Source organism: Notolepis coatsorum, assembly GCF_963971535.1.
Source record: "Notolepis coatsorum genome assembly, chromosome: 2".
NCBI classification, from domain to species: Eukaryota; Metazoa; Chordata; class Actinopteri; order Aulopiformes; family Paralepididae; genus Notolepis; species Notolepis coatsorum.
The window spans coordinates 5,608,041-5,625,377 of NC_140166.1; the positions used below are offsets into that span (position 1 = coordinate 5,608,041).

At 42.8% G+C, this 17,337-nt stretch overlaps 1 protein-coding gene across 1 annotated transcript in view; it reads left to right on the forward strand.

Moving 5' to 3' along the window:
- dapk1 (death-associated protein kinase 1) overlaps positions 1-17,337 on the forward strand; it is a 297,329-nt gene that overhangs the window by 80,665 nt on the left and 199,327 nt on the right. Inside the window, exon 3 of the mRNA XM_084338233.1 lies at positions 453-674. Coding sequence (XP_084194359.1) covers positions 453-674 — 222 coding nt within the window. The remainder of the gene's footprint in view (positions 1-452; positions 675-17,337) is intronic.

Genomic DNA, 17,337 nt, shown 5'->3' on the forward strand with positions numbered 1-17,337 from the left:
CTAAGCACAGCTTATTAAAGAAAACTGCCTACTATGTGTCTGAAAAAGGCAGAAAATCAAGTAGCTACAGTATGCTTTAATTTCTGGCATGTTGTTACACAATGTGTACGAAGAAGATATTGCAGTCCACTCCCCAGTCGATGCATAAGAATACACAGTAGTTGCAGAAGAAGACGAATTGTGTATCTGTAGTGTGGTTTGGCCTATTTGACAGTCGTACAACTATGAGCATAATTATATCTTATCATATACTGAACTCCTTCGGTGTGAAGTTCTATCTCTATCATCTGGCTCTATACTGTATATTATTTGTAACCCCAACTTCTTCTCCTCTCCTCTCCTCCTTTTATTTCCTCTCTTCTCCCTTTCTTTCCTCTCTTCTCCTCTCCTCATTTTCTTTCCTCTCTTCTCCCTTTCTTTCCTCTCCTCCTCTCCCTCACCTCTCTCCACAGCGGTCAGTTTGCCGTGGTGCGTAAATGCCGCCACAGGGGGACGGGGGCGCAGTTCGCCGGCAAGTTCATCAAGAAGCGGCGCAGCAGGTCGAGCCGGCGTGGTGTGGCACGAGACGACATCGAGCGCGAGGTCAACATCCTGAAGGAGATCCAGCACCCCAACGTCATCACACTGCACGAGGTGTACGAGAACAAGGCAGAGGTCATCCTCATCCTGGAGCTGTGAGTGACCCTAGAGAGCTGCTGGCGGGGGGGGTCAAAAATAACTGTAGAGCTCATGCTAAGAACCATATACCGTAATAACTTTATTTATTATAGCAATAATTATTTTATTTTATTTTATTGCAGCTCAAAGTGCTTCACAGCAAATTGCATAAGATTAACATAGGCATAAAATGTACATTGACAGAATAAAAGCAATGCATAAAGTGCAGACCTACTTGTAAAATAAGCACTAAGTACAGAAGGGCTGCAGTGATTAGTAGACATAATCGACGACGTCGATCATAAAAACTTGTCGACGCCGAATTTTTGCGTCGATGCGTCAATTTTTTATTTTTTTTTATATACTTTTTATTTTTTGCACTACCTATCTTTGTGAAAGTGGCTTCTCAGCTCTGGTCCAGCTGAAGACAAAGCAGAGGAACAGATTGGACATTGAGCATGACCTCAGAGTTGCTTTGTCTACCATCACCCCAGACTTTGAGACTCTTGTCAGGAGCAAACAACATCCCCAGTTATCCCATTAGTTCCCTGGGATGTTAAGCTAAGAAGTCTGCTAAGAAGGATATATTATTTATTATTATTATTATTATTATTTTATTTCATTGTGTTTTTAGCCCTAGTTGCACTTTTGTTGCAACCCCAGTTATCACATTAGTTCCCCCAAACTTCGGTCTGTTATGTTAAGCTAAGAAGTCTGCTAAGAGCCCGGAAAAGGAGCCGCGCCCACAGGAAGCAGAGATGGAGGGTGTGACAGAAATAATCGTTATACTAATCGAAAAAATAATCGACAGATTAGTCGACTACCAAAATAATCATTAGTTGCAGCCCTAAAGCACAGTGTATATTCAGTAGTCCAAGACAAATGAGACACAAAATTGTCTAACAAAATGGTCTAATGTTGGCTGTTTTAGCTAGGTTTGCACTTGCTAACATTGGCTTACTTGGACATTTCAGGTATTGGGGTTGCAGAATAAAAGGTTTAAGGGTCTCGGTTTACTTGATTTTAACAAGTAGACAAACTGCTGCATTGCAAGAGAGCCCTGCTTGCTAATGCATTTTGTAAAACATTTTTGTTGTGTGGGTTTGATTGGGGCTACGGGGAGGGGTTGCTCTTGCTGGCCACACCTCGGGCTCTGCCAAGTGGTCTGGAGAAATACACAGTATACTATGGGTCTTGGGCAGAGTGAAGCCTGGTCTGGCTCTTGAGGGTGGTCTTCCTAGGTATTGGCTCACCACCCTCCTCTCTTCCCTCTTCTCTGATAAGCTGAGTAGCATAGATGTGTGACAAGGGGATTGGGTTTTGTCATTGCATGTGCATCCTTATCATTAGGGCACAATTATCTTTATTATGAATTCAGATCTAGCCTAACTAGTGATTGCTTTGAATAGAGCAGCTGACAACTAGGGAAAGTCCATGTGACTGATTGGAAAGACAGCTGATAGGAAGGGCTGGCATTAGGGATGCCCCGATCGATCGGCCACCGATCGTTATCGGCCGATAATCAGTATAAATATGCGATCGATGATTGGTGATAATGCTTTATTTTCGCCGATTGTCAAAACCGATCGAAAAACATGATCCAATTCTTAGCGGAGATCTCACAGTCACTGCTGACTTCTCTCTCAGACACACAGCTGCCTGCAGTGTACGGCGCCTCCTCCTCCCCAGCCCCTCCCGCACTCATGTAAACAAGAGCCTCGCAATCTGCTCTAGTAGTGCATGCGACGTGAGCTAACGTTGGCTACCTACCTAACGTTACTGTTTAAACTAAATGACCCAGTGACTACATGAGGCATTGTCTAACATTATCTAGCTGGCTAGCTACTGATAGCTGCTGATATCAACAAATGCTCCAGCAATAGTCGAGTGCATGATAAGTTACCTCCGTTGACTCGTTGGCTCACGTTAGCTCACGTTAGCTCTAGACTAAATAGTTCACTGAGGCGTTGTCTTAACGTTATCTAGCCGGCTAGCAGGAGCTACAGATAGCTCCTGATATCAATGTCTTATAACATTGATTCGATGCGTATTCGAGCTGAGGGCTTGCTGAATGTGATTTATACCAATACTAAGGTCCAGCTGCAGCGCCGGAGAATCCTGGCCGTAGCTGGAGGCTACTCAAGTACACACAGACAGTGGAGCTGTTTGCAGATAGCGAGCATTTTGACTTGTTGCGTGGTGGCGATGTCTCGCATATAATACAGGTACAAGTCTAATTATATAATATATATATTTTATATAAAAAAAAAAAGATTATATAAAATAATTTTTAATTTGTCTTTTTAACCCTTTAATCGCCAATGACGTGTTAAGACGTCATTCTCCGCCATGCGTAATCTGCCAATGACGTCTTACAGCATCTTTGAGATCAATATTTCAAATTTCTGTCATGGCAATCATATTTCACCCACGGAGACTTGACGGGTGCTGTAGATCTCCTCTCAACTCTCCAATGGTTCAGGACTCCATCTCGACACACTGGACATGGATCCGTTGCCATAACTCGATAAAAACAACATGATTGGACGTATATTAGTATTATACAACCTGGAACTGGACCAACTAGATCGACATCCCATAATAACGATCTTTTTGCTCCAGTAGCACCCCCCATCGCTACGAGGAAGCTGCGGTGAGTTTCAGCGTGTTTGATTATTATTATCCATACCAACTGCTCTGATCTATACATCACCCATACTACATAAATGATTTAACGTTGGCCACGGACTTATAAACCCCCCCCCCCCCCCCCCACTCCGGGCACCAGCAGATGATGAGTCATGACGTTTAGGACCTTGTACTATTGACATTTTTAAAACCGGGCGTCAATCGCTATCAAACTGCATTTGATGATCTAATATATGCATAAATGGCTATAACTCACGTTCTATGAATTACTGCAGAAAACGATAAAAACATATTTATACTCTGGACGGTATTTTAGTATGAAAGTGTGAATGAAAAAGTAAAACGTTCCTACACCCTGAACAATAGCTAATCGATGTTGAATGGGCCATAGTAATGTCAATTTAGCAATACAATTTAAAAAGTTATAGCCCTGCAAAGTAGGTGAACATCTCCATAGACAAATAGAGCTGGCAGTGATCAAACATTGATGGATATAAGCGTGGCAGAGAAAGGGTTAATCAAAAACGATCGGTATCGGCCGATATGGCTCAAGACGATCGGTAATCGGTATCGGTGGCAAAAAACGTGATCGGGGCATCCCTACCTGGCATGGGTTAGCACCCCATTCAGGGTTTCCGTTGTCCGGTAATTACCGGTTTTTGACCGGCAAAATCTGTTGAAGTCCGACATATTTAAATCTCTCCGGTCATAATGTCCGTGAAAATAATTCCCTCTAAGCACAATTTGTTTCATTGTTGCTTCACCAAGCAGGTCTAATAATGACAACGATGTGTGTTCTATTATGATATGTGTGTAGTGTTCTGATAATGACTATTGGTGAAGCGATGTCGAGATTCATTTGGTTTGGCAGCGGGAGCTAGATTTGCGAGAAGCATGCAACTGCAGAGCCGCAGAGCTGACAGTTGTGCGCGCACAGTGCAATACTCCAATTCAGCCATTGGCAATTCAGCTGTTGGGTGGGTGGCGCTGCTGAGCGGTCCCCAGACCGGACTTGAGAGCGCCGCTGGCTCTGCGGCTCTGCAGTTGCATACTATTGGAGTGTTCTTCGTTGGGACTGGGAGGTGGAGATATAATAGTCATCACGCAACGTTTATATTTCACGATAATGTTGCCGTCTCTCTCTGCCAAATGATTCGCTTGATATAATTAATACAAATGTCCAATATAACGGAATTCGTTAGCTCATAAAAATGTGATTATAACACACTGCTGTATTTAATGTCGGGCCGACTGCCCAGAGACACCTATTTGATTTAAAGTCAGCAGCAGCACGGAGTCTCTGGACTTATTTAATTTGGAATATAATGACTGTATACGCAAAAGTAGCCTAGTTTTAAGTTAAAATATTATAAATCTACATGCCTTGATGATGTCATTCTTTATATAGCCTGCCTATCAATTGTTTTTAAGCTCAATAAACTCTGACCGGAATTGATCCCATTTGTCCGGTAGATTGAAATCTTGCAGGAAACGGAGACCGGCAACAATTTTTTCTAACGGAAACCCTGACCCCATTACAGAGGAGGAGCAGACTGTAAACCGTTATGTTGGGCCCAAAAGAAGCTACGACAAATACAGGAAAAATGCCCATGAAGTCTGCCAGAACAGGGGTGAAAGATGACTCACAGGCAGATCACACGGTTACAGACCATGAAACGGACAAGACTATGAGTCGATAAACAGGTTATACTAAAGAACTTTGTGTAGAGCAGGAGGAGTTCTAATTCCCAAGGAGTCCTCAATGTTAAGCCAGTTCCAGATCATATTCCCCCTGAATGTTGAAGGTAGGATTTTCTTTAGTTTAGTGGCACAGAGGCTAGCAAACTATATATTAATTGTTTAACCTCTAAAAGGTCCCATGCATTATAAATGGCCATTTCCAGTGTTTAGCATTGTTTCCTAGCAATGGAGGATTATATCAATGTGGTCTGTGTCGTTAATTATCATATTGACTCATCAGTCTAGTCTCGAGTTCACGAGATCTTCCCTCACTCAACTAAGCCGTTCTGGTTTGACAGTATTGCTGACGTGAATAAGGTACTGATTTGCATATCTCCGTATTGTAATGAACCAAAGGAGAATATAAATTAATATTATTTTAATTATTTTTCATCTTTGATGGTGAATAACACCATGCTAACATTGACGAGACGTGAAAAACTGTCCGTGATTGCCACTGAGCTCATTCAGCACCTTCTTGAGATCAAGTGTACAAAAAATCTAAGCAAATGAATAAAGGGCAGATTATTTACAGGGGCTTTCGGTACCGCATAGCCTTATTTGGATTGTGTTTAATTTCTTTAGAGTGCCAGGGGTGATTGTAAACTTGATGAAAGCATACTTCCAAGATATTTTAATGTGTTTTAGTACTGCAGATTTTACAACCGCATGGAAGAGACTAGAGATAGGCATTATGGTATACTATTTCCCCACTAGCATTCACAATGGTGATTGAAGTAATTATTAGAGCCTCAGAATGGGTGGTAGGTGGGGAAAGACGGCAGGGCGGGCTGTGCCTCCCACCAACCACTAGGGCGTACATGGATGACATGCCTTTAGTGACCAGGACAGTGCCTTGTACAAAAAGGTTACCAAGTTTAATGATAATCTGAAGCGGGCTAGCATGAAGATTAAACCTAGTATGTCGAGAAGCATTTCATTGACCAGAGGGAAGGTAGTAGAGAGAATGTTTTACATAGATGAGGAGAAAATTCCATCTATAAGGGACAAGCCAGTGAAAAGTTTGTGTAGGTGCCTGGTAGGGCTGAGCCCAAACGTTCGAACGTTCGAACCTTCGTTCGTTAGGCTGGCATTCGAATTCTAAAATCAACATTTGAATTTTTTATTTTTAATAAAAAAAAAATGTATTCCGTTTAAACCAATGGGGGTTTTCTTCACAGTTGCTGATAAAGATTAGGCTACACTAATATTATAGTATTAAAATAAACTGATTAGTTATATTCATTAAAGAAAGTTGATTTAATTGATTTAGTTGGGCTAGGGCTTCTCCCTGGGCTGGGTCTGGGGCTGGAAGGTTTATTGAATAAAAAAAAAGACTAATTTAATCAGATTAATCACTTTATTCAAATTGAGGATTTAGTTTGAGGATAGTAAAAAAAAAAAAAGTATAAAAAAAATTTAAACTTTGACGAAGTTCGAATCCCAAAAACAGGGTTCGGGGACAGCCTTAGTGCCTGGTGGTATAATGAGGAGTTGAATGATGGTGAACAGATAGAGCAAGATGTTATAGAGGGGATAGGAAGGATAGAGAAGGCAGGGCTTCCTGGCAAGTTGAAGTTATGATGTTTGCAGTTTGGTTTATTCCCTTGTTGATATGGCCATTGTCAATATATGAAGTGCCTATATCAAAAGTAGAAAAGCTTGAGAGGTTGGTTAATTAGGAAATGATTAGGAGTTCCTCAGTGTATTAGTAATGTGGGATTATATGGGAAAGGCATTCTCCAGCTACCAGTAACACGCCTAACAGAGGAGTTTTAAGTCTGTGAAGGTGAGAACAGAGTTATTGCTATCGGGGAGCAAAGATACAGTAGTTAGTAATTTGGTCCCAAATCCAACTAGAGGGAGGAAATGGAACCCAAGATGGGCAGTACAGGAAGCAAAGGTAGCTCTTAACACTTTGAGTGCCAACGACGAGATTTCTCGTCCTAACTCGCCATGCGCTGAGTGCCAATGACGAGTTTTCTCATTATTTAATCGTTATTTCTTTTATTAGCGATATCCATACATTTTTCATCCATCCAGCCTGATGTTATCATTGGGAATGGCTCTGAGCTCGAAAAGGGCAAATACCGCCCCCTATCGTCTCCCGGATGGTAATGCACATCATTGGATTGGATTGGGTGAAAAAGTGCATCGAAAAAATAACTCCATCCACGTTTTTCTTCTGGGGCATGCATCTGGATACTATTGCATTGACTGAGGGGACTGGAAGAAGCGTTGATTATCTGTTTCGGAGTATAACATTGGATCAATAAACGTGATCGATATTTGGAATGGCGATCAGGAATTGGATTAATCTTTTTGCAGAACATCTGATGTGAGGTAAGGACTCTATTTTACCAGTATTGGGTTAATCGGATGTTTTTTTTCATAGTGATCACAACGTGTCTGTGTGTGTATGACGTTAGCGCTGACCAGGTCATGGATAATAGATTTTTCAGCCCGCTTCTCTAGCGTGCATAAATACACATATACTATCGATAAGCTAGCGTTTATTTGAAAACTATTCATAAATCAGCCGAAAAATTACAACGTGTTTTGTGTATTCCACTAAAGGGCTATTATCGCGGAATTTCTCTGAAATGAAAACTCTTATTCAAAACGGTATAAAACGGAAATTTACCAATGAAAAAAACTATCCGTTTCGTACATGTTGACTGCAAGTCATTGATAAGCGAGGGGTGTTTTAGACCCATAGCCATAATTTGAGATATAGTTTAAGCGTTCGCAAATATCCCCAACCTCCCATTGACTAAAGCGCTGGCACTCAAGGGGTTATCTGGGCAAAGGGGCGTGGCACCCAATGTGTTAAGCATACAGACATTGGGGCAAATTCACAAAGAATTGATTGCGGCCGATAATGGCACCCTTAACTGCGTGTGATTTGTGCCCGCTATGTGCTCCGTCTTAAGGACCTATTCACTAAAGATACTGCCCAAATGATATACTAGCGCAAAGTAAATACGCCCATACGGTGTTGCAGCTGAGTGCAATTTGCTCCGGATATCTGGCAGTGCAGTTGGCTCGTGGAGCATCTGAGTGCAATTTGCTCCTGATATGGTAAAATAGTACAAATACTGCCCATGCAACATTATGCATGTCCTAGGACAATGGCAGACAGAAAACAAAGCTTTGATTCTCTGATCGCGAATTGGAAGTCCTGACGGATGAGGTCCAAAATGTATCACAACTAAATGCAAAAAACATCACACTTACAGCAAAGAAACATATTTGGGATTTATTATCCCAGGCTGAGTGCAGTTGGTGTTTCCAAATGTGGAAGTATGGATTGCAAATAGAGGTGGAATGATTTGAAAATAAACCTGTAAACCCGAAATGAGGGAGAGCGAATCAATAGCTCTTCGTTTCTATAGATAGACATAACAGTATTTTTCACCATTTGTATTTAGTTTATATCGTAATGTATAGAGCTTTCTTAATCTGTATTTTCATGACACAATTGCATCCTTTGTTTTTGTCATTGCATTTGTTTGTCATGTCATCCAAAAATAAATGAGTTTGAGCAGACCTGTCCATGGTGCCGAATTCTTCGTCCGAAGTTAGGCACTGTGCCAGTGAAAATATGTTCAGACTTGGGAATATTTTAGTGTGAGAAATTAAGGTGTATTTAATGTTTAGTTAAGATAATAGAACCCGCATTCTCATATACTCCAGAATAAACTTTTCATTGACCGTGTTTCCAGTGTCTACTCCTCATGGACCTGACGAAACGTTATAAATTAAACGTTTATTCTGGAGCATATGAGTGTGTGGGTTCTATTCTCTTTATTGTGAGTATTACCTAACCCTGGCTACAATCACTGCTACCATTATCACCTGAGATGTATTTCTATCCCAAAACTACATATTGTCTTCTATGTTTTTTTTCTATTAGAACATGCCTGTGGTATTTTGAAACACACATTAATATATCTAGTATTCTTCTTCATTGCGTGTGTATCGCGGCCCAGCGTTACTAGGGTAGCATGCTGCTGCTCTCAGTACTGGTCAAACCGGTTTCACCAGTTTGTCCCGACACCAGTGTTTACATTCCCCATGCACACGATAAGGTGACTGTTGCCTCACTTTGATTCTAACAAGTATTTGAGCCAGGGCTGGGAGGTATACCTATTTTAAAGGTAGGATCTGTAATTTCGTCAACAGCTACCTCTAGGCAAAATAGTCCCGCTTGGTATTGCACTTGTTCACATTTTCCATTTTGGTCTGAGTTGGAGTTTAGTAACTTATTATACTGAGAAAACTAAATGCAGTATCAAGCGGGGCTCTTTGGCCTAGAGGTCTCTGTTTGATGGCATTACAGACTTTTTTTATGGATTTGTACTAGAAAAGCAGTGAAATACAATAATAATAATAATAATAATAATAATAATAATAATAATAATAATAATAATAATAATAATAATACATCGGATTTATATAGTGCTTTTCCAAATGCTCAAAGATGCTTTAACAAAACAAACAATACAATACAGTTTTAGTAGAGAGAAATTACGGAAATAAAGGTGAGAGAGGAAAAAGTTCATGGGTTGAAAGCAAGGGTAAAAAAGTGGGTTTTGACTTGTTTGAACGATGAAAGAGTGTCTGCATGACGGATATGGTTGGGAAGGGCGTTCCAGAGGGGGGGGGGGGGGGGGTGCGGCTGCAGCGAAGGCCCTGTCGCCCGTCAAAAGTAACTTGAGAGAAACATCATGATATATATGATGTATTTTACCTACATGGCCTAGCACTAATTTGCTCCATCTGTTGACATGCACAGTGAAAAGCAATGCTTGGGGCGTTCTCCTTTACATGCTGTCTCAAATTCCAGGACTATTCAATCTCTAGACCCTTTTACATGATGTAAACAATGATGGCATATTTTAGTACATAATATACTGTATGTACCTAGGGATGGGTACCGAATTCGGTACTTTTGAGGTACCGAACCGAAACACGTCGGTACTACCGAGTATCGAATCAAGTGAGAAACCGAAAAAGAAAAAAAAAATATGATTTTTTTTCCTTTACTTTTTTTTTTCTTTTTTTTTTCTTTTTTTTTCATGTCAACGTTCACACGCACAATATATGCTTACCTAGGATTTGACTTGATTCAACAACAAAGCAGTCGGAGCAATGACAAGCCGAAAACTGTCGAAATTGTAGTTATTTGAAGTTTGGATTTTTTTTTCACGACTGAGGTAGGTAAATTACATTTCTTGAGACTAAAGTACCGAAAAAAGGTACCGTTGGGTACCGGTATCGATTCACAGGTACCGGTATCGGTTCAAATGTGAAAGGTACCCATCCCTATATGTACCCACATGTTGGAAACAGAAATACGGCAGAGTGCAACAGTTTGTCCTATACAAGGGTATCAAGGCTTGACGTCTCTCTCCAGTTTTTGTAAATTAGCGGTAATATACCTACTTGAATTTACAGCCACCATTGTGACTGCATCCTATATCCCTCTGGATGTTAATGCTAAGCTAGCAATGAAGGAACTGCGTCCCGTCATTAACAAACAACAGAACTTACACCCAGAGGCAGGAGATGACACGCAGGCCCACTGTACAGCCCGGTCTAACCTGAATAGGGGAACCAAGCGGGCCAAGCACAGCCACAAGCTAAGAGTTGAAGAGCACGTCAACAACTCCCACCCCTGACGCATGTGGCAGGGCATCCAGGCCCTCTCAGACTATAGACCCACCAACAACTCTCCCCTGACCACTGACCACTGACCCCTCCCTCCCTGATGAGCTCAATAAACTTTGAGGTCTTAACTGTCTTAACTGAGGTATTAGATTTGTGACTAGACCAGGCAGTTGTCCCAGCATGCTTTAAAACCACCTCCATCGTGCCAGTGCTGAAACACTCCTCTGCCACAAGCCTCAATGTTCCGCCCTGTTGCACTTACCCCCATCATCATGAAGAGCTTCGAGAGGCTGGTCCTGGCTCACCTCAAATCTAACCTTTCACTCTCACTGGACAAACACCAATTTGCCTACCGTGAGAACAGGAGCACGATGGACGCTATCTCCTCAGCACTACATTCTGCCCTCTCCCACCTGGATGAGAGCAATGACTGCTCGGCACCAACATAATTATCACTCACCGGTGGTCAGCTCCAGCACCGACAACAACCTGGCCCTCTACAACAAGAAAACCAAGGAGCTCACTATGGACTTCAGGAAGACTAGAGCCAGCGTGCACACCCCCCTCCACATCAACGGGACTGATGTTGAGCGTGTCTCCATCTTCAACTTCCTGGGAGTCTACATCTCCGAGGACTACTCTTGGACCCTCAACACCTCGTCACTGGCCAAGAAGGCTCACCAGCGTCTCTTCTTCCTGAGGAGACAGGAAAGCTCAGATCTCCTCAGATTCTGGTGAACTTTTACCGGTGCGCCTTAGAAAGCATACTCACCAACTGCATCACAGTCTGGTATGGCAACTGCACTGCAGAGGGTGGTGAAGTCCATCACTCCCTGCAACTCGGTCTATCCATCACAAATGGTGTCTGAGGAAGGCACGCAGCATTGTCAAGGACACCTCTCATCCCAATCATGGACTGCTTGCCTTCCTCCCCTCCGGGAGGCGCTACAGGAACTTCCACTCCAAGTCGAGCAGACTCAGGAACAGCTTCCTGTGAGTTCTGTGGTTCCTCAGCTGTCAACTCTTTGAACTCTGTTCCACGATACCACCCCCCCCCCCCCCCCCCCCCAATACCATATAAACTGCCTATAGGCTACCCTAGGCCCTGTTGCCTATACTCAATGTATACCTACCTACAGTATATACTAGGGATGTCCGATATTATCGGCCGATATTGGCATTATTTTTTTTGTTTTTACATTTCTATAACCTTTATTTACCCAGGCAAGCAAGTAATAACAAATTCTGATTTTATTTATTGTCAAAAGTATGCATAATGTTGTTAATTCCACAACAAGAGATATGTAATGTTAATTACCTTAAATTATTCCGCTTTTTGGGGGGGGAAACCCTGCATATATCGGTATCGGAAATTAAGAGTTGGACAATATCGGTATATCGGTATCGGTAAAAAAGCCAATATCGAGCATCCCTAGTATATACATTTATATTTTCCACATATATATATATCCACATATGTCTGTATATAACTGCATATAATCCTTTTTACATATCTGTAGATTATATATCTATATCTGTACATATCAAATCATCAAATCAAATTTATTTATAAGGCCCGACAACACACGTTAATGTCCCCATGGGCCGTACAGGTCTTCTTTAAACAAGTCAAGAAGAAAACATAACAATAAGTCAAGAACAGAACAAGCAAGCACTCCCAGACATACCCCACGCGAAGGTAAGGAAAAACTCACTAAAACCTAACAATACTAAATACCTAAAATACTTTTACTATTTATGCTGCTTTCCAGTATGAATTACTACCATAGTGTCTTTATACCTGTATCACTGTACATATTAATACTACAACTCTGTACATACATCTGATTAGCACTATAGTAAGTAGTACTAATTTATACATTTTATACCCAGTTTAATCACCTGTACATTCTATATTACCATTGCACTTTACTGTTACATTTGCACTCTGGTTGGATGCCAAACCTCTTTTCGTTGTACTGTACTTCATTTATTGCATTTGTCCAGCTATACAAGGGTATCAACAACCATAGACAAAGGAGTGCGATATTTTGTCCTATTCATAGATCCTTGTATTCTCACTGATGGTGAAGGTAGAGATTCTGCTGAATCCATTTTCAGTCACTTATTGAACAATGTGGTGGAAAAACAATATTTAGAATTGTATAAATGTTTTGAGGGTTTAAAATGTATCTGGAGCGAGTCATGAGTAGTCATTATGCTGTCAGGAGTCGTTTGTTATTATTATGTCTGTGAGAAAGTATGAACCACTGTGGTGAAATAGCTAAACAAAAAAAAGTCAAGGAAATCCTTAAGCTTAAGCTCTTGCTGCAAGAGTACCTTGGTTGGTACACAAACATATTTATGTTGGATCCATTCCAGGAATGTCCAGTCGGCGCATTTGAAAGAGTTACCCAGAGTAAACACAGAGGTGGAAGGGCTGACCCATAGTAAACACAGAGGTGGGAGGGCTGGCCCAGAGTAAACACAGAGGTGGGAGGGCTGGCCCAGAGTAAACACAGAGGTGGGAGGGCTTACCCAGAGTAAACACAGAGGTGGGAGGGCTGGCCCAGAGTAAACACAGAGGTGGGAGGGCTTACCCAGAGTAAACACAGAGGTGGAAGGGCTTACCCAGAGTAAACACAGAGGTGGAAGGGCTTACCCAGAGTAAACACAGAGGTGGAAGGGCTTACCCAGAGTAAACACAGAGGTGGAAGGGCTTACCCAGAGTAAACACAGAGGTGGAAGGGCTTACCCAGAGTAAACAAATATGTTACCCATAGTAAACAAAGAGGGCTCCATAGTGAAGTTCGCAGACGACACGGTGGTGGTGGGGCTGATCTCGGACAACGACGAGAAGGCCTACCGGGAGGAGGTTGAGGTACTGGAGCGCTGGTGCCAGGACAACAGCCTGCTCCTGAACATTGGTAAAACCAAGGAGCTGATCGTGGATTATAGGAGAGGACAGCAGGAGACACACACACCACTGATGATTAACGGGGCTACCGTGGACAGGGTGAGCAGCTTTAAGTACCTGGGGGTCCACATCTCAGAGGATCTGACATGGTCAACACACATAGACACAGTAGTAAAGAAGGCGAAACAGCGCATCTACCACCTGAGACAGTTAAGGAAGTTCAGAGTATCGGGGAAGATACTCCAGTCCTTCTACTCAGGAGCTGTAGAGAGCATCTTGACCGGAAACATCACTGCCTGGTATGGAAACAGCACGGCACAGGACAAGAAGGCCCTACAGAGAGTGGTGCACTCAGCCAAGCGTACCACGGGTATTGCACTACCTCCCCTGCAGGTTCTATACAACAAGAGGTGCAAATCCAGAGCCTGCAGGATAATGAAAGACCCTCACCACCCCAATAACAGCCTGTTCCAGCTGCTGAGGTCAGGCAGACGCCTGCGAACCCCAGCTACTAGGACAGAGAGGCTTAGGCTCAGCTTCTTCCCCCAGGCCATCAGAGTCCTGAACAATGAACATTGAGTACCACTGTAACACTTTAGCATGAGCGGGCACACACTCAGGCCGCACGCACCTTCACTTATTGCCAAAAGGAAAGGCCACTTTAAATTAGTATTAGCAACAGTAACAGTGTATTGCACTACTATTACTACTACTGTTAACTGTTACCCGTTATTGCACACATTTATTGTTACCTGCTACCTGTTATTGCACAATTTTATTGCACACATTTTTTATTTTTTGTATTGGATTCTATTATGTTGTACCAATTGCACATCGTTGCGGGCAAGACCACCCGCATTTCATTGTATATCCGTATGCCGTGACAAATAAAACTCTTGACTTGAGGTGGAAGGGCTTACCCAGAGTAAACACAGAGGTGGAAGGGCTTACCCAGAGTAAACACAGAGGTGGGAGGGCTTACCCAGAGTAAACACAGAGGTGGAAGGGCTTACCCAGAGTAAACACAGAGGTGGAAGGGCTGACCCAGAGTAAACACAGAGGTGGAAGGGCTTACCCAGAGTAAACACAGAGGTGGAAGAGCTTACCCAGAGTAAACAAAGAGGTGGAAGAGCTTACCCAGAGTAAACAAAGAGGTGGAAGAGCTTACCCAGAGTAAACAAAGAGGTGGAAGGGCTTACCCAGAGTAAACAAAGAGGTGGAAGGGCTTACCCAGAGTAAACACAGAGGTGGAAGGGCTTACCCAGAGTAAACACAGAGGTGGAAGGGCTTACCCAGAGTAAACAAAGAGGTGGAAGAGCTTACCCAGAGTAAACAAAGAGGTGGAAGGGCTTACCCAGAGTAAACAAAGAGGTGGAAGAGCTTACCCAGAGTAAACAAAGAGGTGGAAGAGCTTACCCAGAGTAAACAAAGAGGTGGACGAGCTTACCCAGAGTAAACAAAGAGGTGGAAGGGCTTACCCAGAGTAAACACAGAGGTGGAAGGGCTTACCCAGAGTAAACACAGAGGTGGAAGGGCTGACCCAGAGTAAACACAGAGGTGGAAGGGCTTACCCAGAGTAAACACAGAGGTGGAAGGGCTGACCCAGAGTAAACACAGAGGTGGAAGGGCTTACCCAGAGTAAACACAGAGGTGGAAGGGCTTACCCAGAGTAAACACAGAGGTGGAAGGGCTTACCCAGAGTAAACACAGAGGTGGAAGGGCTTACCCAGAGTAAACAAAGAGGTGGAAGGGCTTACCCAGAGTAAACACAGAGGTGGGAGGGCTTACCCAGAGTAAACACAGAGGTGGAAGGGCTTACCCAGAGTAAACACAGAGGTGGACGAGCTTACCCAGAGTAAACACAGAGGTGGAAGGGCTTACCCAGAGTAAACGCAGAGGTGGAAGGGCTGACCCAGAGTAAACACAGAGGTGGAAGGGCTGACCCAGAGTAAACGCAGAGGTGGAAGGGCTTACCCAGAGTAAACACAGAGGTGGAAGGGCTGACCCAGAGTAAACACAGAGGTGGAAGGGCTGACCCAGAGTAAACAAAGAGGTGGAAGCGGGGGACCCTGACTGGAGCCACTTGGCTCTTATTACTGGTGTACTAGGGGAAATTGTATGGAATGGTAAATGGACTGCATTTATATAGCGTTTTCTATCCAAATCGCTTTACAACTTGTGACGGAGCGGCAGCGTGCACACACACACGCACGCGCACGCACACACATACACGCACACGCACACACATACACAGGCAAGCAGTCCACGATTGGGATGAGAGGTGTCCTTGACAATGCTGCATGCCTTCCTCAGACACCATTTGTGATGGTTAGACTGAGACTTGCAGGGAATGATGTACTGGTGATGCGTTGGTGGTTTTCACCACCCTCTGCAGTGCTTTCCGGTCAGAGGCCGTGCAGTTGCCGTACCAGACTGTGATGCTTTCTAAGGCGCACCGGTAAAAGTTCACCATAATGTGGCTGGCTTGATGCAGGAGGGGACTACACACTCAGAGAGAAGGGGAGCAATTATTTAAGCTTTAAATAGGAAAAAGAGGATGTGTTGGCCGGCAGCTTTAAAGCTGAGCGCTAACTCATATAGCTATAACTATACAATTGTATCCAGTGTTATATATCATTAGGGCTTCACTTCAAAGCTTGCATCATGGGTAATAGAGTAGTGAAGCTTGATCATGTCAATGATCCACCAAACCAAACTCATGTACTACACAAGCATGAGTTCATACAGGACAACGTCTGACTGTATAATAACTCATTCTGTAACACTCAGTAACTTGGTAACGCACTCATTCAGTAACATTCAGTAACTCACTCATTCGGTAACATTCAGTAACTCTGTAACTCACTCATCCAGTAACATTCACTATCAGACTCAAGAAGAAATGCCCGACACATACTGTAACACTTAGCAACCTCAGACCCATCATCGCTCAGCCAAGGCCGGCCACACCACCCATCACAAAATCACTGACAATGGCCCTTCTGAATGTTCGATCGTTGAGCAACAAATCGTTCTTAATCAATGATCTGATAATTGAAAAGAATTTGCAATGCATGTTCCTAGTCGAGACCTGGCTAAATTACATTACTGGTGCGCCAACGCTGATAGAAGCCTGCCCTCCAAATTATAAGTATTATCAATCGGTCAGACAAAATAGAAAAGGGGGAGGGGTTGCCGCTATTTTATCTACATTGTTTGTATCTAATGACATTGACATTGGTGAATTTACATCATTTGAATATCTTGCTATTGAGCTCAAAGCTGAACTGTCTTTGCTCATCAACACATTGTACCGGCCACCAAAATACTCATCAATATTTCTGCAGGAATTCTCAGAGCTAATCTCAGTCGGTATCATTAGATGTGAAAGATTAATCATACATAGAGATCTGAATATTCATATAAATAAGAAGAACGACCCCACGGCTATTGAGCTTACCAACAGCTTTGGACAGCTTTGAGCTAATACAACATGTAAATGAACCCACTCACCAACATGGTAACACCCTAGACTTAGTGATAACAACAAGGCTGAACATTGATAAAGTATCAGTAATCTTATTACCTATATCTGACCATCACTGTGTATTCTTCAATGCTAACCTAAACTTAACAGAGACAAAAACGGTAACCGTTGTAAAGTGAAGAGTACTAGATGACATGGCAGAAGAGAAGTTCTC